At 25.1% G+C, this 24,099-nt stretch overlaps 2 protein-coding genes across 2 annotated transcripts in view; one reads left to right on the forward strand and one right to left on the reverse strand.

Annotated features, from left to right (window-relative positions):
- LOC127289083 (uncharacterized) overlaps nt 1-24,099 on the forward strand; it is a 179,201-nt gene that overhangs the window by 136,543 nt on the left and 18,559 nt on the right. Inside the window, exon 2 of the mRNA XM_051316846.1 lies at nt 7,229-7,258. Coding sequence (XP_051172803.1) covers nt 7,229-7,258 — 30 coding nt within the window. The remainder of the gene's footprint in view (nt 1-7,228; nt 7,259-24,099) is intronic.
- Nucleotides 13,536-24,095, reverse strand: LOC127289077 (uncharacterized). The gene is made up of 9 exons (XM_051316839.1): nt 23,962-24,095; nt 18,032-18,269; nt 16,781-16,969; nt 16,501-16,584; nt 16,267-16,389; nt 14,557-14,759; nt 14,227-14,392; nt 13,767-13,866; nt 13,536-13,667 (listed from the first exon to the last, which is right to left on the reverse strand). Exons 2-9 carry the CDS (start codon nt 18,261-18,263, stop codon nt 13,601-13,603), a joined length of 1,164 nt encoding a protein of 387 aa, XP_051172796.1. The 5' UTR covers nt 18,264-18,269; nt 23,962-24,095; the 3' UTR covers nt 13,536-13,600.

Here is a 24,099-nt window from a genome sequence, read left to right on the forward strand (position 1 = left end):
CAGGTAACTGTTATGAAGGTTTCAAAAGCTTCATGGCAACTATTTATACATTAGACCTAAAATTCTGTGATATTTGCTTTCTGACTTCTTAACGGGTAGCTTTTTCTACAGCTTGTTGAATATCTGTGGACATCTAGCAAAAGGTCTACCAGTTTGCTTGGTGAATGCTTTCCTAATGCCTGGTTTAATGTGTAAGAAAGCAATTCTATTTGCTTTTCACAAGTTGCAAATTAATATGTAATTAATTACCTTTTTTACACTTCCTGAAAACTAGAATAATTTCATTAAATTAAACTAAATCGAAAAATCATAAAAATTCTATAGTAATTTGTAAATCCGTTTTATACAATTAATAATTATTTTTTATATATTATATAAAAATTATTTTTCAAAGAAAACATTTATTTTTAAACACTTAAATTATATACGAAAAAAATTATATATAACTTGAGCAAAATTTAGGGTTAGGAATACGAACACGGTGAATACCTTTTATATTGAATAATGAATACAATTTCTTAAAAAAAAAGACAAAATATTTCATATTTAAAAAAAAGATTATTATTTTTATACTTGATATTTATGAATATTTTTTATAAATAATATATTCTTTATTCTTTTAGAATTTCATAATTTATGAAAATGAATTTAACAGCGTATTTTTATTTACAAATTTTGGTTGACAACAATGTACTAAAAGTTAAAAATTTACAAAATATTTTAATTATTTATTAAAATATTTAGCAGACGTTGATAATAATACATAAAATACATTTTATACATTATATATTGTTTTTAAATATTTATGAAGTGTCATAACAACCATCTATATAAATTTATGCTTTTAAAAATAAAAAATCAGTTTAAAAGTATTCTACATGAAACATTAAATTATTAATCAATATTAATTGTGTAATTTCACTATAGAAAATTAATTGACAACTAACTTTTAATTGAAATAAGATAATAATTAATTAAAAAAAAGTATTTAATATCACTAATAGATATTTTATAAAACAATTGTACGATTTTAAAAAGACTGTGGAAATACCGAGTCTGACGTAAATAATTTTTCTTTAATTCTTCAATATTTAAATATAATAATCTAATACATAATATTTTTACGAGATAAATAAAGATGGAAAGAAAGGTTAAATTTAATTTTTGATCATTGTCATTTTTCCGCTGTTTCCTGAAACATCCATGACGCTTCATTTAATTTTCGCCACCTGAACGCTTTCTTTTTATATATGCAAAATCCTGCAACTCTTTGATAACTCTCTCAAAGCTACTTGAATGCTTTGTTTAAAACGTACAAAATTTTTAATTTTCAAGCTTTCCGTGGAAGCGAAAAATCGGCCATAACAGGCCTCCTGAAAGTTTTCTATAGCTAGTTATCTACTGTCTCACAATTCTCTAATGGTTATCTCAATACTTCAAAACAACTTTTTGTTCAGCTTAACATAGCGTAGGATTTTCGGTTGAGTCCACAATAGACAGCGTTAAAGAGATTTGAACTATTTAAGGAGATAAAACCCATGCTAAATTCTGCTTAAGAGCTCCTTAAGTAGTCCAAATCTATTTAACGCTGTCTATTGTGGACTCAACCTTCGACTGGGACACAACTACACACGCACGCAGGTTCGCTTTGATTTTCTTAACATATGTATATCCCTACCTAACTTATCGAAAATACGCATATACATAAACGCAGAATATATCAACGCACACACTTATATTATACAGTAAGAAAAGTTCCATGGTAGTCACAACCCATGAGTGCGAGTGAGACAAACTTATGCGTAACGCATGCTTTCCTATGACTACCATGGTACTTTTCTTACTGTATACATGTTTCACGAAGGTAGAAAATTTCCTTATATACTAAGAAGATAGATTTTAATGCACTTGCGAGAAACGCTTTATTTATTAGTTTAAATTTTATGCGCTATTATTTTTTAATATTCATAAGAAAACAATAACTAACTTAAACTAACGTTTAAGAGGTCATTTTTTTAAAGTAACAATGATTATGAATTTAATTAGTTAGTGAATTGAGTAAATATTTAAAACTTTATTAGCTGAGAAATGTTTTTACTTTTAAAAATTAATTACTACTGATGGTTATGTGAACTTTTAAGTTGCTCGGTTATAAGATCCACATTCAATTCAGTTTAATCTTAATATTGATTAAAGAAATACAATATATGGGTGATTCTACAAACGAAGGACGAAAATGAAGAAAATATGGACACAACATTTTTTTCTCATTTAAGGTCTGAAAAGTACTTCCCTGTTGAAAATTCCTATGTGAGAACACATATGGGATCCCATCCAGGATCTCTTGTGAGTTCTTATGTGGGTTCCCGTACAGGTTCACACATAAGATCCTGTATGAAAAGGTTCCTGGGATGAACTTGCGTGAGATCAAGCGCACGATCTTATGTCTCTGTAAAAGCAATAACACAGGATCCCATGAGGTTTCCTGTGTAGGTTCCTATATGAACAACACGATAAATAGAAACACACATGGGATCTTATCCGAGATCTTGTATGAGTTCTTACATAGGTTCTCACATATAAGAAGATTAATAGCATATATATAAAAGCATTCTATAAAATCTTATTAAGCTGCTATTAATCTTCTTATATGTGAGAACCTATGTAAGAACTCATACAAGATCTCGGATAAGATCCCATGTGTGTTCCTATTTATCGTGTTGTTCATATAGGAACCTACACAGGAAACCTCATGGGATCCTGTGTTATTGCTTTTACAGAGACATAAGATCGTGCGCTTGATCTCACGCAAGTTCATCCCAGGAACCTTTTCATACAGGATCTTATGTGTGAACCTGTATGGGAACCCACATAAGAACTCACAAGAGATCCTGGATGGGATCCCATATGTGTTCTCACATAGGAATTTTCAACAGGGTTTAACTTCAAGTTAATGACACTAAAAAAGATATCTGAAAGTGGCCAGACAAAATATTAAAAATTACAAAAGATATGGTTGTTTATAAACAATTTATCCAGGAAATTAAGATCGTGCATAGAAAATTCACATTAACACAAAAAATAATGGATGGATTTATACAAAATTTATTACTCGGGGGTTTTCGGGGTCGCTGATTACGAATCCGAGGTCAATTTTTCAAAATTCAAAATGGAGGATCCAATATGGCGGAAATTTTTTTAAAAAATCGTTCGGATTTGCTTGAAACAAGTTTGGGGTCGCTGAAAATGAATCCGGAGTCAGTTTTTCAAAATTCAAAATGGCGGATGCAACATGGCGGACAAATATTTTAAATCACTGGAAACTACTTACTTCAGACGAATATATTAAGTTTTTTCAAAAGTTGTCCGCCATATTGGATTCGCCATTTTGAATTTTGAAAAACTGACCTCTGATTCGTAATCAGCGACCCCGAAAACCCCCGAGTAACGAATTTTACAAGGATCAATAAAAGGTATCGGTTTAATTAGTAATTTGTTTATTTAATTTGTTTATAACAAATTACGTGTGTTCTACTAGAACATAATTTTACAAATCACAAATCTGTAGGAGTACTTTAAGTGTCTAATAATAAAAAATATTTCGATTTTGTTGTGATATTCATACGATTCACAGGAAAAAGGTATACTTTTTATTTGTTTATTTATATTAATATAATTATATATACAAAATGAAAATTAAAGATTGGGGTTTAGCAATATCTTAAAAATTTAGTGAGGATTATTTTAAGTCAAGAAAATCGAAAAATGTTGAAAAATTATTAGTTTTACGCTGTTTTCAGTGCTTAATGTATATGAGGCATTTCATATGAGAATACGGGGTCATGTCTCGGATTTTTCTCAAAATTCGATGAATTGAGGGCCTCCATGCAATAAGGGGACGAGCGCGCCAGTAGAAGTCCCCGCGGACGGCGCGCTGCCGGCTGCGCAAGGAGACAACGAAAATCACGTTCGTCCCCTTATTGCATGGAGGCCCTCAATTGTACTGTTAGTGGTACTAAATAAGTGTACAAATTTTCAATTTGAAATTTTTAATATTTTTCGAGATATTTACAATAACAAAAAATGTTGTAAATGTTTTTTACGCAGAAGATCTTAAACTTTTAGAAAAAAATTATTTTTTTCTAAAAATCCGAGACATGACCCCGTATTCTCATATGAAATGCCTCATATACATAATTCACGCTGAAATGAGAAATTCTGAACTTCTTTATTTACTAAATAGACAAATTTTTCTGCACTTGTGAGGAACTTAATAATATTACATTGTTAAATATTTAAAAATAAAAATAATTATTTATTAAGAAATAATAAAATATTTTATTACCTTTCAAAGAACAATTTTTATTATAAAATCATTTAATTTAATTATAGAAGCAAACTTATAACTCCTTATAAAACTTATAAGCCCCTTATTACATTCTAAAAATTATTTAGATTTACAAAATATAATTTATTCGATTTTATTAAAAATTTTGGAATGTGGAAAGTATTAGAAGGAATTCGAAAATTAAAAAATGAAATACGTTATGTTAAAAGTGGGTTCCGGAATGCAGAAAGGGAAAAGTGGAATTCGGAATGTGAAAAATGGAATGCTGAATGTGAATAATAGATTGCGGAATGAGGAAAGTGAAAAGTGGAATGAGGAATCCGTAAAGTGAAAAGTGGAAGCGGAAAATTAAAAATGGAATGGGGTATGTACACAGAAAAAACCTAGTCTCATTTTTGTTGCAAATCAAAATGAGCCAATGCTAAACGACATAGACAGTGGCGCCACCAACCTGGTTCATTTTTGTTGCACATCAAAATGAGTCGCCTAGGCGGCTCATTCTGAGTTCAGTTTTTTTCTGTGTATATGGAATATTCATGTATAATGGACCCCAGTAGGGAAATGAACAATAACTTATACTAAATCCTCATCTGTTTAAAAAAGACAATTCTAATAATATAATGTGTACTTGTCGCAAAGTATTCAATAAAGGAGTACTACACTGTTTCGAAATAACTCAGATTTTCATTTTTCTCCTTGTTGTTTTGTCTTCTGAAAGGAAACACCGGAAACAAAATTTGTCAGAAAATTACGATTGGTACAAAAAAAAAATTTAATTTGTTAAAATCTACCGTGTAATTATTCCAATATGCAAGAAATCATGCAAAATTGCACCAAAGTTCTTTACAAGGTCTTTTAATGTAAAACTTACTCAGGAATACGTGAGGGTAACTTATAAAGGAACTCGTTTATAAGATTCCATGCGTGATCTTTTATAGAAATTTTCAACAGAGAATTACATATTCCATTATTTACATATTTTCGGCAAACTTATGATTACAATTCTCCTTCCATGTGGGGTATTACTCACCCTGTCACATTATTTCTTTTACTTTCACTTTATATTATTTTCTGTCAGCAGTATATAAGTGCGGAACATCATTTTCGTAAAATTATTTGAAAATATAGTTTAAATTCCAATTATTTAATTTTTATTTAAAAAAAAAAAAAAAATGCTAATTAAATGTTAACTAGCAAAATTACACGCGCGCAAGCGCGCGTCCAACTTTGATTACGATGGTTCTTTTAAAATATTAATAATAATAATAATAATAATAATAATAATAATAATAATAATAATAATAATAATAATAATAATAATAATAATTCTGCATCAATGGAGTAATAAATTAATAATAGGTATATTTCTAATTTTCACGTTATCATTTATTTATACACAGAAAAAAATGAGTTTGATGTTATATAAATAAATAAATTTAAGTAAAAATTTTAAAATATAAATATTAAAATATTAGAAATAAATATTTTTGATAAAGTCAATGTTCGATGAATTTTTTATAATCTTTCAAATTACAAAAAATTAGTTATGCTAAATATTTTTTTGTATTTTCTATAAATATTTCGTTGCAAATGAAAATTTTAAAATGTTTTTTTTTCAAAAAATTTAATTAACTGATAATTAATAAATATTAAAAAATTATATAATCAAAAAGAAATTTAAATTAACAGAAAATTATTAATTATATTTTTAAAAGTATTAAGCAATTAAAAAATATTTAAAAATTTTGAAAAAATAAAACCTAAAAAAAATTTGTAATGTTTTAAACTTTAAACTTAAATTAAAAATTAAAATCAAATTGAAAATTTTTTAAAAAAGCAAACTATTTTTATATTGTTTATAGATAAAAAAATATAACAATTTAATAATTAATAATAAAAACAAATTAATAATAATAAATTTATGAATAATAATTTATAATAAATAATAATGAATAATGAAAAAATAATGAAAGATAAATAATAATTATAAGTTAACATGTTCTAATTATCTGTAATAATCATTACATTTAAAAAAATGTATATATAATATAATAAATTTATAAATAATAATAAAAATTATATTATAATTGAAACTTTTTTTTCTATAAATACCAAGTAGGAAATATACTGGTGCTGCACACAATGAACAATATTTTTTTTTACTTTAAACTGTCACTTACAATATATTAAAAATATCCGTCGTGTTAACCATAAAATATTACGAAATCAAGAATTGTCAAAATTTTAGAAAAACAAAAGGAACAAAATACGACTAACTTCAAGTGTGGACAGACGGAATGAATGAATGAATACGGAAATTATTATAGTTAATAAAAATAGTGTACAGTGTATTAGAGTAAATGTTGAATTAATAAAGCTTATTGGTTTTTAAAACTAATAAATAATAAATAAATTATATCGAAAATTAAATTGTAATTATACAAGAAAAAACGCATTATAACCAATGTATATTTACAACTAGTTTAAACTTTAAACTCCAGTAAGTGGTTTATGCAAATATAATGAACATGTAAGTTTTCTCTAAGGTGATATGTTAATTATTTTGATTTTGTTTGATCTGTAAGAATAATGATGTTGCAATTGTCAAACTAAACTCGTGTTTGTAGTACTCTATCAGTGTTTGTATAAATGTTGTGACACTTTTAGTGGGGGATTGTGCGGACCATAAGGATAGGTTGTTTCTAGGTGTAACCTTGAACTTACTGATTCAGAATAATTGTAAGGCCATCAGGTAGCCTCGAATATATAAATACGATTCTTCAGAATCAACTATTAACAGTGTAAAACTGTACGTTGTTGACAAATTATATTATATATTCCACTCATTAAACAACATGTTCACTTTGTTCAGTATCTTACTTTTGTCAACATGCATTGTTGCAGAAATTCGTAAGTACATGAATTCTAACACATAAATCAAACGGAAAATTATATAAATATTATTCATAATTAAATTACAGATATTAAGAAATATGTTTAAAAAATTATATATTATATGTTTCTTGGAAAATTTTTATACTATAGAAGAATGTGCTTTGTTTATGAAAATGTTGTTATTAGACATACAAAAATAACATGACTTTTAATTACTCTGAAAATTGTTCAAAAAAGTGTTAATAAAGCAATAAAATTGTAGCTGCAACTAATTTGGATAAAATTTTGGTTTAGGTATTGAGATTTTTTTAGAAATAGAAAATATTTACTGTTTTTTCTTACTAAAATTCAAAATTAATATTTTTTAATATAAGCCAATGTTTGATTTAAAAAATTCATATTTATGTATATCGGTTTAGTGTTTTATTTACTCCTTCCAACATTATTAAAATTATTTCAAACATTTTTAGAACGTTATGTGAGCTGACATTAACATTCTAAGAACGTTGTGAGAACATTATTGGAACATAGAACGTTTTGTGCCCACCGAGACATTTTCTTATTGTTTTAGTTCCTTTAAATTTAAGGTGGAACGCAATTAAAAGCTTAAAATTGAGGTATTACCGGTTTATCCCAAAGAATGGGGCAAACCTGACCTATAAAAGAAAGCGGTTAATGTCTCGAAAACCAAACTATATCCCTTGAAAATGGAATGTAAATTTTATTTTCTGGAAATGTAGAGTATTTTGATGTATGACTCAGGAAAGATTTTTTTTTTATAATTATAGTGCAAATTAGCTGACACTTGACAAACAGGCAGACACTCTCATCAAAACTGGATTTTTGCTATCAGAGCACTTTTCAACGTAAATATCTGTTGAGAAAGTGACTCATTTGACGAGAATGTAATCTAATAACATCTTTTCATTAATAAATTCAATACTTTTCAAGGTAAATCTTTAACGAAACTGCTATTTATTTTCCACAACGCATATTTTTTTAGAGTTGAAGGTGATTTAACATCTTCCACAAACATATAGCATATATGTAGGAACAGTACTCTCAATCATACTGATTCATAAAAATATAATAATATAAATTTGAAGATATATCGTACGCACACGAAGAAAAAGGAACAGTTAGCCTAACTGAATATCTAGTTAGACTTACTATTCGGCGTAGTGAAATATGGGCACACTAACCCAGTGGGAAAAGCACGATTGGCTGAATATTGGTCCATTATTGGGAGCACTTTTGCTAATCTTGGTCTATTATTTTAGCCAATATTGGACCAAGTCTGGGAGTGTAGAGACCAATGCCAAGGCTCGAATTTCAATATTGGCCCAATATTCAAAAATATAAAAAATCAGACTTCAGCCAAGATTAAAAAAATTAATTAATAAAACTAAAATATAATAAAATTTTTTGTTATATTTATATATTATATTTTATTACATATAATAAAATTATTATTTCCCTTCGGATCAAGGGTTACTTTATATAAAATCATCCGCAATAAACGGAAAAAAAAAAAAATATTTTCTAATGTCCTGGCTAGGCATTAACAATTATCAGCTGAATAAAAGAGATATTGTAAAGATTCTGTACCCTATTGAAAAACCCTGTACAAGATCTTGTAAAAAAAATGTACATGTTCAGCAGCTGAACTTGTACATAATCAAACAATAATAATTAATGAAAAACTATTGTCTGCTAACAAGCGGCTGGAGCTGCTGACTATTAATTTTCTGAAAAAAAATAAATAAATAAATTTTTTGAGTCGGTTTTAGTGAAAAAAATCAAAAAAACGACTGTCTGCTAACAAGCGGCTGGGGCTGCTGGCTATTAATTTTTCCAAAAAAAATTCTTGCAAATAAAAAACCTGCTAATAAACATTCCAAGAAGGTTTTCCAAAAATAAAAATAAAAATATATTAATAAATAAAATAATTAATAGCCAGCAGCCCCAGCTGCTTGTTAGCGTTTTTTTTTTTGGTTTTTTTCATTAAAACCGACTCAAAAAATATATTTCTCAATGAATTTTTGATTTTCTTGTTGGAAAAACTTCTGGGTATGTTTATTAACAAGTTTTTTATCAGCAAGAATTTTTTTTGGAAAAATTAATAGGCAGCAGCCCCAGCCGCTTATTAGCAGACAGTCGTTTTTTTGATTTTTTTCACTAAAACCGACAGTGTTTTTCTCTCTCATAAACAACATCAATCGGTTAGGGTATAAGTATTCGCGATATGTACAGAATCTTTACAATATCTCTTTTATTCAGCTGATAATTGTTAATGCCTAGCAGGACGTTAGAAAATATTTTTTTCTTTTTCTCTGTTTATTGCGGATGATTTTATATATAAACCTTTATCCGAAGGGAAATAATAATGTTATTATATATAAATATAACCAAAAATTTTATTATATTTTAGTTTTAATAATTAATTTTTTTAATCTTCGCTGAATTCTGTTTTTTTGTATTTTTGAATATTGGTTGAATATTGGGCCAATATTGAAATTTGAGACTTGGCATTGGTCTCTACACTTCCAGTCTTGGTCCAATATTTAGCCAATTTTCAGCCTTGGCAATTTCCCACTGGGTAAGCAGCGTAGTTACACTTACTAAAGGCTCTAGTCATAGTCAGACTCTTTAGTTAGTTTACCTAATTGATGTAGTCCTACACACTAATCTCATTAGTTAGGCTAACTAATTTAGTAAGTAATATATACTATTATCTTTAGTTAGTTTAACTAATTGGCTTAAAACACAGTAATTTCATTAGTCAGGCTTACTAATTTTCTTAGTAAAATATACTACGTTCTGTAGTTAGTTTAACTAATTGTTGGATTGAAACACACTACTCTGTTTAATTATACTAAATAATATGTAGTTTTATGGTATTAAATAAAAGAAATTAATTATAATTATATAATTTATTGTATCCAATGTTAACATTTTTGCAATTGAATCACTTAACAAATGTTTCCTTACATATTTTTATTTACATTTATTATATAGTTTTACTACATAAAACAAATCAAAATATTTAAAATAGTTTTAACTATATAATAGTACATTTCATTAATTCAATAAATAACGGACACAAAATGTTTCACTATATATTGAAAATTAACACAGTTTAATAAAAATGATCACTATATGTCATTATAAATTATTAGTTAGTTTTAAAATTATTTAAACACACATTTCACAATTTTGACGCAATGTGTACAGTGAAATTAATTATATGAAATGGATATGCAAACATTTTAATGTTTACTTAAGGAAACGTGTGCTCTCAAAAATGGCGTCCATTTTCTTCATTGAACCAACTAATGTTTTCATTATAATTAAATGTTAATTTCACTTATTCAGATTTAGAGAGCAGAGTTTTACTAGTCGTCTTCCACCGTTAAGGGATTATTATTTTATAAATGAAAAATAAAAGTGGCAAATATAAGAAGCGATATTTGTAAAAAAAAATTGATAAAAATACAAAAAATTATTTAAAAATAAAATAAACGTAATGGCTTTTAATCTTTTTTATTACATGTATTGAACTCATATTTGAATCGACTTTAAGACGCAAAAATCGTTTTAATTCCGCAATAATATAAAAAAGTCATAAACTGCCAATAGTGTTGAATCTTCATAAATTTAATTAATTAATAAATATTTTATTACTATTAAATATTCATTACACCAGTTTACAATGAAATTGTCAATCGAATGATTCATATTTACTTCTAATAGTTATAGAATGTAATAAGCAAACAAAATTTTTCCTCATGCAGTTTTGCTGTAATTGAAAATTATTGTGGTTTTCGATATGTGACTTAATTCACTTAACTTAACCTGTGTAGGAAAAATTTCTATCCTGATTCCAGGAAATTACGTATAAGTAACCGAAGAGGAAAGTAACAATTCTTGAAAACTCTTAGACTAATCAGCTGAAAAAACATTTATTTCGGTCATAGAATATATGAACTTGAAAGCTCTTATTTTCAATAACATTTTCCAATATTGATCTTTTAAACATATTTATTTCTCTATGAGAGTTATCTATGTATGAGATACGCACTACAATGTTAAACACTCTAAAACGAAACAGGTGCTTCAAATTGTATAGAAGAGCAGAAAAAATTCAAGTACTTGCCATATTGTATCCGCCAATTTGAATTTTAAAAATTCGATGTCAAATTCATAACTCATAGACAAATAAAAATTTTTAAAAGGTCAAAATTAAAAAATGTTGAGGAGGATATTACCTTTTAAGTGTATATGTTTAATGAGCAAAAAAAAATTTTGTTCAAATATAAAAACCGAAAAATACTCCAAAACAGCGGTTTTCAATAATTTTCAAGGTCAAATTTCTCAAGAACCTAGGGTGATGTCATATATAAACTTGGAGATTAGCTTAAAAAAGACTACACCTCAAAAATCAATGAATGGATTGAAAAGATATAAATAGTGGAACTTGAAATATTCGTTGACGATTTTTTAAACTCATTTTAATATTGAAATGTAATTCGCAATGTCATCATTAAGTGACATGTTTCAACAATTAATAATATTTACTTCAATAAACTATTACATGACTTTTAGTATTTTACAATAAAAGTTAAACTTTACGTCAATTTTATGACACGGAAAAAATGTCATGCGTACACGGAGAGAAAAAACATGCTTTTGCAACATGAAGACACATGATGATGCTGAAGTCCGCAACGTTTTCAAAAACGAAAAATTAAAATAGAATTATTTTTTCATGTCAATTTATCTCTAATTTTGATTTGCACAAACTTTCCAGAAATTAATACTTTTATAAAAACCAGTTATCCCCGAATAACTTTAATTTTAACCCAAAGTAATAGATATTGTCTAATTATTTTTTCGTTTTCGTTTATAAAAACGTTGCGGACTTCAGCATCATGACACATGCTTGTGCCGCATGAAACTTCCCCATGCGATTTTAGTAGGACAATTCTTGTAATGTTAGTATGAATTAATGCCTTTTTCGTATGGAAGCAATCCATATCTAAAAACGCATGCCAGCAAACATACTCTCGTAGTAAGGACTTCATACTAGGTATAGAAGCAAGAGCGCCACGCGGCAAAAGCATGGAACATCATGCTACTATATGTGGCGTAATTTTTATTACTTTTCTTCGCGACGCTACGCAAATTATATGACACGAAAAAGGTTATACAATAAATAAAAATGAAATTTTTTTAAAATTTATTATAAAATAAAAATATTTCTTTCTTGTGAAAAATATAAAAATATAGAAACCTGTCAAACAGATTTTTTGATTTTATAACAAAATTGAAAAAAGCTGCTTTAGTCACTGACGCATGTGGGCCAGGAACGCCGATTTTTGGCCAAAATTCAATAACTTTCAAAAAACCAAAAATTTACCACTGTCAATTATACTATCTATAGTTTTTTGGGTCGCTGATTACAAATCTGAAATCAGATTTTGGAAATTCAAAATGGTGGATCTAATATGGCGGATATGAAATTTCAAAAACGAATCAATTTTCAAAAACCTTGGTATCTGGATCGCTGATTAAGAACAAATTGCAATTTTTTTTTTAAATCAGGCAATAATTTTTTGAGCTACATTGTACAGCACCCACATAGCACGACATTTTTCAGCAAGTTTGCAGCAAGTTTGCACGGCAAACTTACGAAGTTTGCATTGCAAGTTTTCTGCAAACTTGCGAAGTGTATAGAAATGTCCTCAGTGCTGCAAGTTTATAATGAAAACTTGCCGAAAGTTTGCAATGAAAACTTGCCAAAAGTTTAAAATGAAAACTTGCCGAAAATTTGCAATGAAAACTTGCCGAAAATTTTTCATGTAAATTGGCTAAAAACTTTCATTGTAAATTAACCGAAAACTACCCTTATAAAATTACTGAAAATCTTTATGTTAAATTTGTCAAAAAATGTTATAGTGACCTACCCAAATTTATCCCGAAATATATTATTGTTATTTTTAAAAAATTTTGCATTGTAAACTTACTAATAATTTGTTTTTAATTTGACTGAAACTACATAAAAAATTTAATAAATATTAGGTTATTCTACTTAAGGAAATTAATATTTTAAACTGATGTAATGTTAAAAGGTTAGAGATAATTAACATTAATTTAAATTAGTTATAGTACTACAATTCTTACAATTATATAATAATGAATAATGGAGCAAAGGGATAAAATAAAATTATTAATTTAAAATAATATTTTTTTTAATAATTAACAAAAAGAGATGACGATATAACAATAAAATAAATTTTTGATTTTTGAAAAAAAGAAAACTATTTTTATTTCTTTCTTCTTCTTGAAGTAAATAAATTATTCTTCTTCCGAATGGATACTTTCAATTTCCTCTTCTAATGTCACTTCGGTTTCTTTTTTTTTCCTAGAAAAGAAAAACAATTTAACACTTATTCAGGGAAGTTAATACATTTAGAAATTAATAATTATTTTTTCTATCTAAAATGAAGTATATATAACTCACAGTAAACGATTATGTCTGTTGCAACATTGGTGTAACCAGCTTTTAATTCCAACATACACCTCCTCTCTACCTACATTAGGTATTATTTTCCTGACTGCCTCTAAAATAACAATAAATAAGGATAAAAATTTATAGATTAATATTTTAAACAATGGTTTTTAAACAGATGAATATTACATTTTAATTTATCTTTACTTAATTGTAATTTTTAATTAAATATACTTATATGAAATTTTAATAATAAACATTTTTTTCAATATTAATTCACAGAAAATATAATCAACGTTGCAACAATATTTCACTAATTTTTTGGATATACAAATTGTGTAATAATAATTATAAAATTCATTATAGAATTATTATTATTAGTATTACTGGTAATCTATAGTAAATTATTACTAAATTATTACTTTTATTAGTAAATTATTAGTATTATAATAATAGTTACTTTTACACTTACTGAATACAACGAGGTTTATTTTCAGAGGCTTGAAAGCTGGCTTCTTTCTTAGTCTACCCAAAAATGTATAATTTTTCCCTAACTCATACGTAAGAAGTTCATCTAGCATGTTTTTTATTGTGATTTTAAGGGAATGGCTTCTTCCAATTGAACAAAGAGCATTAATCTAAAAAAGAACTTTAATTAATAAAGTATAATTATTTTATAGAGTAGACATTAAGGGCTAAATGGATTAATTAGACCTTTAGATAAAAAAATCGATTATCACATTTTTATTGATTTTGGTACAATTAAATATACTTTTTATATTAATAACTATTAATAACTTACAACTTTATCACGAAAACGTCTTGATTTCATTTTTTCTTCAGCATCCGTAAGTTGCTCTTTATTTTTAACTGGAAATATTCTTAGCTCTTCATCGTCAAAAAAATTTTGAATTACAGGACTGCTTTCTGATTTTTCAGCAATCGATTTCATCATTACATACATAGCATTTATTTTTTTTATTGTTTGTTGATCAATTTTAGGACCTGAAGGATGTAAAATATGTTTTATTAATAAATACTGTCATCCGGGGCTAATATGTTAAAAAATCGGAATTCTGGGTTCTATGATTAAACAAAATTCCAATTTTTATAAAAAAATGTTTTAAGGTATACTGTTGACACCCTTTTAAATATTTTCACAAAATTTTATCAGAAAAAATTGTTTATCTTTAGAAAAAATAATTATCTCAGTTATATTAACTGAAAATTTGTACCATAATAGCCCCGTAGTTGGGGAAATCGTGGTGAAAAAGGGGTTTTTTATTCTTAAAATAATGTATTTCAACCATTTATAATTTTTCAAAATTTTAAGAATCTGACTTTAGATTTGTAATCATCGACTTCAAAATTCCTTAGAAACCCATTTTTTAAAAAAATGCAATGATTTTTCAAATAATCATCTGCCATATTGGATCAATTAATCAACTTGTAAAAAAAAGTCCCCATTTTAAATTTTCTGATACAAAAATAATTCATTTATACATAAAATCGAACCGCATTAGTTTTTGTTTTTCTTTAAAAAGAAACCGCAAGTTAGATGGAATCGTACTCTGAAACTAACTTACACAAATTTAACGTTCTATCCAATAAACCAACTTAAATATTGGTAGTTTAAAATTTTTCAGAAATATAAAATCTTTAAAAATCTGTATATTTTTATAACTTGTGAATAACCTAAAATGTCAATGTCAGATTGGTTCGTTGGTTAACTCTTTCGATTAGTGGTTTCAAGTTTTAACTCCGTATTATCTCAATATTATAAGTAATTTTACCTTAAGGGGAGGAAAAGCTGAAATTTCAACCTTTTGAAATTAAGGCTGTTTAAGGTTGTCTATTTTTTGTTAATATTGAATATTTAAAACTGTAATATACTATGTGAAATCGAAAAATAATTAATTCATTAATAATTTATTAAATAGAACTTAAAATTTTTAAAAATCGGAAATTTTAAACTAATATCTCAATTTTTATTATTTTAATTTTTTTTAATTTCATTATTTGAATTTTAAAAAATTCAATTTTTTCAAAAAATAAAATTTCTGATAAATAAAAAACATTGTAACATTTTTAAAAAATGCTGCTTTTAATTTTTCGTAGTCAAGTATGATTTCAGGTTTTAAAATAATTTTAAAAAAATTGTTACCCCTAAATCAAACCAATTATTATCAAACCAATCAAAACCAATTATCAAACCAATTTTATCAATTATTCTTTTAAATTCAACTTCTGCAATTTTAATTATTTATCATCGGTAATTTTTTTGTAAACTTCTTTCATGATTTGTCTTCTAAAATAGACAAAAATATTTTTTTATTTTGGAAATTTACAATAATTTTATATCCCAAATAAAAATATGAAAAAATTGACACCCCTTGACAACATTATTTTCGATGAGTTGAAATTACACCGGTCCCTCTCTTTAAAGCGGACATTTTAATGTTACTATAATTTTTAATTTAGTTACTATTACTACTTAGGAAATAGCTATTACCTTCCATGTGAAAAGACTCAGATGAATCTGTGCGAGAAGTATTATGACTTACAGGGCTACTATTAGAGTTCGTTGACGAAGATGTTTTATTTAATGTCACAGCGACGTTACATGTTTCATTTTCTAAAAAAATTGCAATAAATGTTATGGTATTAATAAATTTAAGTCACTAATTCTTTTCAGTCGAAAGTCTATAGAATAATCTTAAAGTAAAATCAGTGCAAAATTAATTACCTTCAGGTACAATTGGACTGTCGTTATTGTTTAATTGTAAAGTAGCACTTGGTGCTGGTTTCCACAAAGTGTTACTTATGATGGCTGTATAAGACAATATATTAATTTTAATTTATTTGAAAGGTATCTAGTTATACATTTTTATGTATTATAAAACAAAATACACTAGATACAAAATATAATTAAATTCATTTAACTGGAATTAACTAGATTTACTATAACATTATGAATATATCGACACAGTTTAAAGAGCGCTTTAATTATTCTTAAAAAAAATTACCAATCTGTTTGCGTTTCTTTGGTACACTGCATTCAGGTTCTATGGAATCGTCAAACTCCTCGTATTTCTTTTTAATACATCTAACATGTCTAGATTTTTTTAATTTTTCAAAATTTTTATGTTCATCACTTTCAATGTCAGTCAACTGTAAATATAATTCGCATTTCTTCATTGCTGCTTCATAAGAATCTGAAAAACATTAGTACAATTTAATACATTGAACCCTTGAACGCCACCAGTTTGAATTAAAAAATTTGGATATCCTGTGGACAACCTCTGAATATCCTAGGATATCCTGTGGGCTTTTGAGGTCACTGATTACTAATCTGATGTCAGTTTTTTAAAATTTATTTAAAATTCAAAATGGCGGATCAAATATGGTGGACGAAATTTTAATAGTTGAGCTAAGCTCTTTAAAATGACTGCGTGGGGGATTTTTCGGTAGCTGATTACGAATCCATTGTCAGGTTTTAAAGATTTTCTAAATTCAAAATGGTGGGTGCGAAATAACGGATTTTTTTAAAATAATTACATTTGCATGAAACTTGTTATTCGGGGGTTTTTAGGGTATTTTTTTATTATTATTAAAAAAATAAAAACAAAAGATGATAAATGGAATTAGTCTCAGAAACCCTGAATAAAGACTTTCATGCAAATCTGATAATTAAACAAAATTGTCCGCCATATTGTATCCGCCACACTGAATTATAAAATACTGATACTGGATTCGTAATCAGCGACCCCGAAAACCCTTAACAGCAGTTAATTCGCCAATTCGTTTACTATATGAATTAGTAACCGTTGTGACTAATTATTAGTAAAAAAACAAATTAGTATAGAGGAATCGATTCTTTTGAATTGAGGATCACAACAAAATAAATCGATCGACGCTAGATTGACAAAATATACAAAATGAAGATCCAACAAGGAGAATTTTTAGAAGTTTTTTTGATTAGCTTGCAACTAGTAACTTAGATTTTTCACTGTCATTGATTACAAGTCTAATATTAAATTTGGAATTAATGATCCCAAAAGCAGCAAAGTATCAAGTTATAAGAAAATCGTTTTAATTACAATTTTTTGATTCATCGGATGATTAAAATACTAAACTTGACTAAAAAACTTAAGTTTTGTTAAAAAATTAATATTCGTTGATGTTAGTGATATTTATGTAGATAGAAGATATATGTCTCATACGCTTTATTGAAATTTTGTTTTAATTTAATGTTTAACTGAAAAAATAAAACTTACTTGAATAACTAAAAAGTTTAACCACGGGAAATGGGTTTCCATCCTGGTCCGAAAATTTTCTTAAATCAATATCTCCTTCTTTTTGTAATAAGCTGTATAACTCCTTTTTTGAAATATTTGATGGAAAATATGACGCTATTATTTTTGAATCGTCATAAATTGCCCATTCGTCTCTTATAATTTCCAGAGAACCATCATCGAATTCAACAATCGCAAATTTATTGTCACCCATGATTTACTAAAATTTTTCGTAATCAAAATATATAAAAGTACGTAGTATAAAAAAAAATATTTTTAAAAAATTCAAAAATTTGCAGATGGACTTTCACTTTGGCGTAGAGTAGATCATACGTATATGGGGTAAAATTCCTGTAGCGTACTAAGTAAAAAAAACTTTCATCTGATCGTGCAGTAGCTTGCACGTAGTTTAGCCATAGGGGTGAGTACTTCAACTACAAAGTGTAGTTAGGTTTTTTCATAAATAGTCGGAGAGGCAGGGCAGGGGGTTGAATTTTTGTGAAAAATTTAAACAGTGAATTTTTGAAGAATTGTTACTTTTTAATAGAAAGATGAATAAAAAATTTGACCTATATGTTTTCAAAAGGTTTTTTTCTGCTCTTTCGAAAGGTGCAAAATTTTTTCAAAAAATTCAAAATTAGACCCTTTTTAAAAAATTAAAATTTTTTTGACTTCTTTTTTAAGTTTGGTCTTTTTTTTATTTTTTTTTTGAAAGTTAAAAATGTGTATTTTCACAACAAAAAATATTGAGATGTCCATTTTTATTATTTTCGAGATATAACAGCATCCAACGAGCCCTATATGATCTATTTTGGATTAGAGGATTTTTTATAAACAATTGCAATGTTATCCAATTGATTATTAGACGGAGAGAAGAGTGTATTGAATGTAACTACGCGCTGAGTAACAGTCACTAAACAATTTCGTTTGTTTTTGACTGACAAAACAAATTTTAAGGATAACTAAAATTTTGTCAGATGTATTAAACGAATAGTGAATTTGACATTAATGAATATTGTTCCTTACAAGGAACAGTCAAATTGACTGAAACTCTTCTTTCCACGTAACAATCCACTTATCGAAAGTACTTATAATAGGGCTCATGGATGCGGAATGGTGTCAACTTTCATTTAGTAACGTACATATATATATATATATATATATATATATATATATAATATATATATATATATGATTTCCAAAGGTTTTTTTGTGTCCTTTCGATTAGTGAAATTTTTTTTTAAATTTTACTCCATTTTTTAAGAATCATTACAATTATTTATAAAACATTCTCTAATCCGAAATAGTTTTTGAAGAAACCTAATAATACTTCGTGGATAAAGTTTTCACCCCTTGGGATAAACTATGTGCAAATTATAGCTCGATTCGATCAACTTTTTTCTCACTTAGGAATTTTACCCCATATACATTGATATGGAATGACCGATTCCTAACGTAACCTTGTCGAAAACATTGGTTAGGTACACTAGATATGGAATGACTCATACTGAAGAAAGCGGCGAAATCTTTTGTAGTATAGAAATGTTCTATTATATTTTATTATATTATATAATTATTTTAATATAATGTTTTACATTAAATTTCAATTAATTATTAGTTTTAGTATTTAAATTTAATTATACTTTTAAATACAAATACTAATTTTAAAATAATATAATATAACATAATATAATATATAATATATAATATATAATATATAATATATAATATATAATATATAATATATAATATATAATGTATAATGTATAATGTATAATGTATAATGTATAATGTATAATGTATAATGTATAATGTATAATGTATAATGTATAATGTATAATGTATAATGTATAATGTATAATGTATAATGTATAATGTATAATGTATAGTATGTGTATAGTATAGTATAGTATAGTATAGTTTATAGAATAGTATAGTATAGTATAGTTTATAGAATAGTATAGTATAGTATAGTTTATAGAATAGTATAGTATAGTATAGTTTATAGAATAGAATAGAATAGAATAGAATAGAATAGAATAGAATAGAATAGAATAGAATAGAATAGAATAGAATAGAATAGAATAGAATAGAATAGAATAGAATAGAATAGAATAGAATAGAATAGAATAGAATAGAATAGAATAGAATAGAATAGAATAGAATAGAATAGAATAGAATAGAATAGAATAGAATAGAATAGAATAGAATAGAATAGAATAGAATAGAATAGAATAGAATAGAATAGAATAGAATAGAATAGAATAGAATAGAATAGAATAGAATAGAATAGAATAGAATATAATATAATATAATATAATATAATATAATATAATATAATATAATATAATATAATATAATATAATATAATATAATATAATATAATATAATATAATATAATATAATATAATATAATATAATATAATATAATATAATATAATATAATATAATATAATATAATATAATATAATATAATATAATATAATATAATATAATATAATATAATATAATATAATATAATATAATATAATATAATATAATATAATATAATATAATATAATATAATATAATATAATATAATATAATATAATATAATATAATATAATATAATATAATATAATATAATATAATATAATATAATATAATATAATATAATATAATATAATATAATATAATATAATATAATATAATATAATATAATATAATATAATATAATATAATATAATATAATATAATATAATATAATATAATATAATATAATATAATATAATATAATATAATATAATATAATATAATATAATATAATATAATATAATATAATATAATATAATATAATATAATATAATATAATATAATATAATATAATATAATATAATATAATATAATATAATATAATATATAAAATTCGATTTCTTTGAAATATCTTTTGAAGGAACATTTCTGGGACTGTATAGAGCAGTTATTCAAGATAGTATTGTTGGGATCAGCGAAGCATGAAAATGTAAACAAATAGAGACATACAGACTACCTACATTGACTTTTCTTTCACTGCATTAGGATTAATAATACATTTAAATACAAATATTAATTTTACAAAATTAAAATTTAAAGTCAAATAAAATATATTTTAATATTATAATATAATATGTATTTATGTTAACAAAAAAGATATCTATGGATAAATTGATTTTTAAAATAACAATTTCATAATATTAAAATTTTTACTGTATAATTTAAAATAATATAATACATAATATACTATATAGGCGAAAACATGTGAGATTTCCGTCGACCCTTTAAATTCGGCCGCATATATTATTTTCTTGCTCTGTAGCGAAAAAAAAGACATAGGTATTTTTTTACTTTTTTATTTTTTGAAAAATTTTCGAGTTATGAATTTTCAAAAATTCAATTTCTTCAATGTAGACCTATTTTCAATGGCTGATAACTTGAAAAAAATGGATTTTTTTAAAATTTTTGATAAATGAACAAAAGTTTCAGTTTTTCTGTTACTTCTCCATAATGTTAACAAAATTTTTTTTCATTTTTTATTAAAGAAATAAAAATTTTTATAAACCAATTAAGTTTTTTTTCGATATGATTTATTTTAAAATTTTTTTTAAAACATACTTGGAAGTACCAAGAAAATTTTGCAAAAAAAATTCAGAGTGGGCCGATAACTTTTATAGATTTAAATAAACATTTAAACACCGCGCAGTAAAATTGTTAAAAATTATTTTTTTTCTTTTTTTTTGAACCTGCAATCATATTTCACTATGAATGAAAAAAAATAATTTTTAACAATTTTACAATTTTTTTAATTTTCAAAAAAAGTGCAAAATGCTGCGCGCGGTGTTAAAATGTTTATTTAAACCTATAAAACTTATCGGCCCACTCTGAATTTTTTTTGCAAAATTTTCTTGGTATTTTAAGGTATGTTTAAAAAATTTTTTTTTTAAAAAATCATATCCCAATTTAAAAAAAACTTAATTTGTTTATCAAAAATTGTAATTTTTTTAATAAAAAATGAAAAAAAATTTTTTTTTTATATTATTAAAAAGTAACAGACAAACTGAAACTTTTCTTTTCTTATAAAAAATTGAAAAAATCCATTTTTATCAAATTATCAGCCATTGAAAATAGGTCTACATTGAAGAAAATGAAATTTTGAAAATTTTTCAAAAAAATAAAAAAATACGTATCTCTTTTTTTTCACTACAAAACAAGAAAAAAATATATTTGGCCGAATTTAAAGGGCCGACGGAAATCTCATGTGATTTCGCCCATATATAATATTATTCTATATTATATAATTCACTTTAATATTTAGGTTTTAAAACTTAATTTTTGTAAATTATATTTATTCAGCAATCTAAATGTAGTGATAGAAAAGTGTACACAGTTTGAATGTCTTTAGTTGTTTATATTTCATACTTCACTGATTTCAACAATACTATCATAGATTACCTCTCTATACTGACCCACAAATTTTTCCTTAAAGGATCTTCCAAGAAATCGATTTTTATACTGTAGTTAATTTAGGTAGATAAATATTCGCCGTTTATATAATATTAAATATGTGGGGCATTCCATCCCAAACCAACATGACGTTGACTTTGACCTTTTCGTTTTGGCTTAACTATTTGTACCTTTATGAATCTCCAAAAAAAGGTTTTTCAAATTTTTTCTTCATACCGTTTACAAAATATGAATTTTTTAAAAAATGCAAATATGCAAAATTTTCAAAAAATGCATGAAGTGAAAAAGATGTATTTCAATATTATCTACAATTTTCGTCTAAAATTTTTGATATGATTAATAATTTATGATTTATTATATTATATTATATTATATTATATTATATTATATTATATTATATTATATTATATTATATTATATTATATTATATAATACTTTTTAATATTATATAATTTAATTTAATATTTAGGTTTTAAAACTTAATTTTTGTAAATTATATTTATTCAGCAATCTAAATGTAGTGATAGAAAAGTGTACACAGTTTGTATGTCTTTAGTTGTTTACATTTTCATACTTCACTGATTCCAACAATACTATCATGAATTACCTCTCTATACTAACCCACGAATTTTTTCTAAACGGATCTTCCAAGAAAATCGATTTCTATACTTTAGTCAATTTACATGGAAAAATATTCGCAGTTTTAATCAATTAAATATATGGGCATTCCATGCCAATCCAACATATCGTTAAGTTTGACCTTTTTATTTTGGCTTATTTATTTTTACCTTTATAACTCACCAAAAAAAGCTTCACAATTTTTTAAAATTTTTTCCTCAATCCGTTTAGAATATATGAATTTTTAGAAATATACAAAATATGTATTTTTCAAAAAAAGTAAATATGGAAAATTTTTAAAAAATGCATAAGGCATAAAAAATGTATTTCAATATTATCTGCAATTTTCGTTTAAATTTTTTCTTACTTTTGCATATTTTATCCAATGAACAAAAACAAATCAAAAATTTTATGATATTATGTATGGTATTAACCATAAAAATTAAAAAAGTTTGGTATTGTCACTATGATCTTAATAATCAGTGCATAAAAATACATAAAACTACATTGTAAAAAATCTGGAGATATTTTTAAAAAATTTCGAAAAAATTAAAAATATCGTTTTCCCACGTCCAGATTAGGCTTAAAACTTTTGTAAAAGAAAATAATTTTTTTGAAAATTTTTTGAAAAAATCGAAGGATACAAGCAGTTTTAAAAACAAGATTTTAACATTTAAATTTAAAAAATATGAAAAGTTTTAATTTTTTATTTTTTTGCATGAAATTTCCAAAAAGTTTAGTTAATAACACACATTTTGAAAAACATTTAAACTAAATATATTATAATTTATATTATACTACATTTTATTACTTACAAAGAAGTTGATGGAAGATGTCCCTTATTGGAAACTACACAAATACACATAAATTATTTTCACTTCTATTTTTCTTCCCCTTCCTTTGCAAGATACTGATATCAACTAAAGGAAAAATTTTGGAAAGTTCAAAGCATT

The sequence above is a fragment of the Leptopilina boulardi genome, unplaced genomic scaffold (assembly GCF_019393585.1).
Source record: "Leptopilina boulardi isolate dan_hultmark-lab unplaced genomic scaffold, ZJU_Lbou_2.1 LbouV2_399, whole genome shotgun sequence".
Lineage (NCBI taxonomy): Eukaryota > Metazoa > Arthropoda > Insecta > Hymenoptera > Figitidae > Leptopilina > Leptopilina boulardi.

Coding starts and splice junctions, on each gene's coding strand:
- LOC127289077 (XM_051316839.1), bottom strand. CDS start 18,263: ATGGGTGACAATAAATTTGCGATTGTTGAATTCGATGATGGTTCTCTG. Junction 16,585..16,780: donor AAAGAAACGCAAACAGATTG/GTAATTTTTTTT, acceptor TGTCTTATACAG/CCATCATAAGTAACACTTTG. Junction 13,867..14,226: donor AATAAACCTCGTTGTATTCA/GTAAGTGTAAAA, acceptor TTGTTATTTTAG/AGGCAGTCAGGAAAATAATA.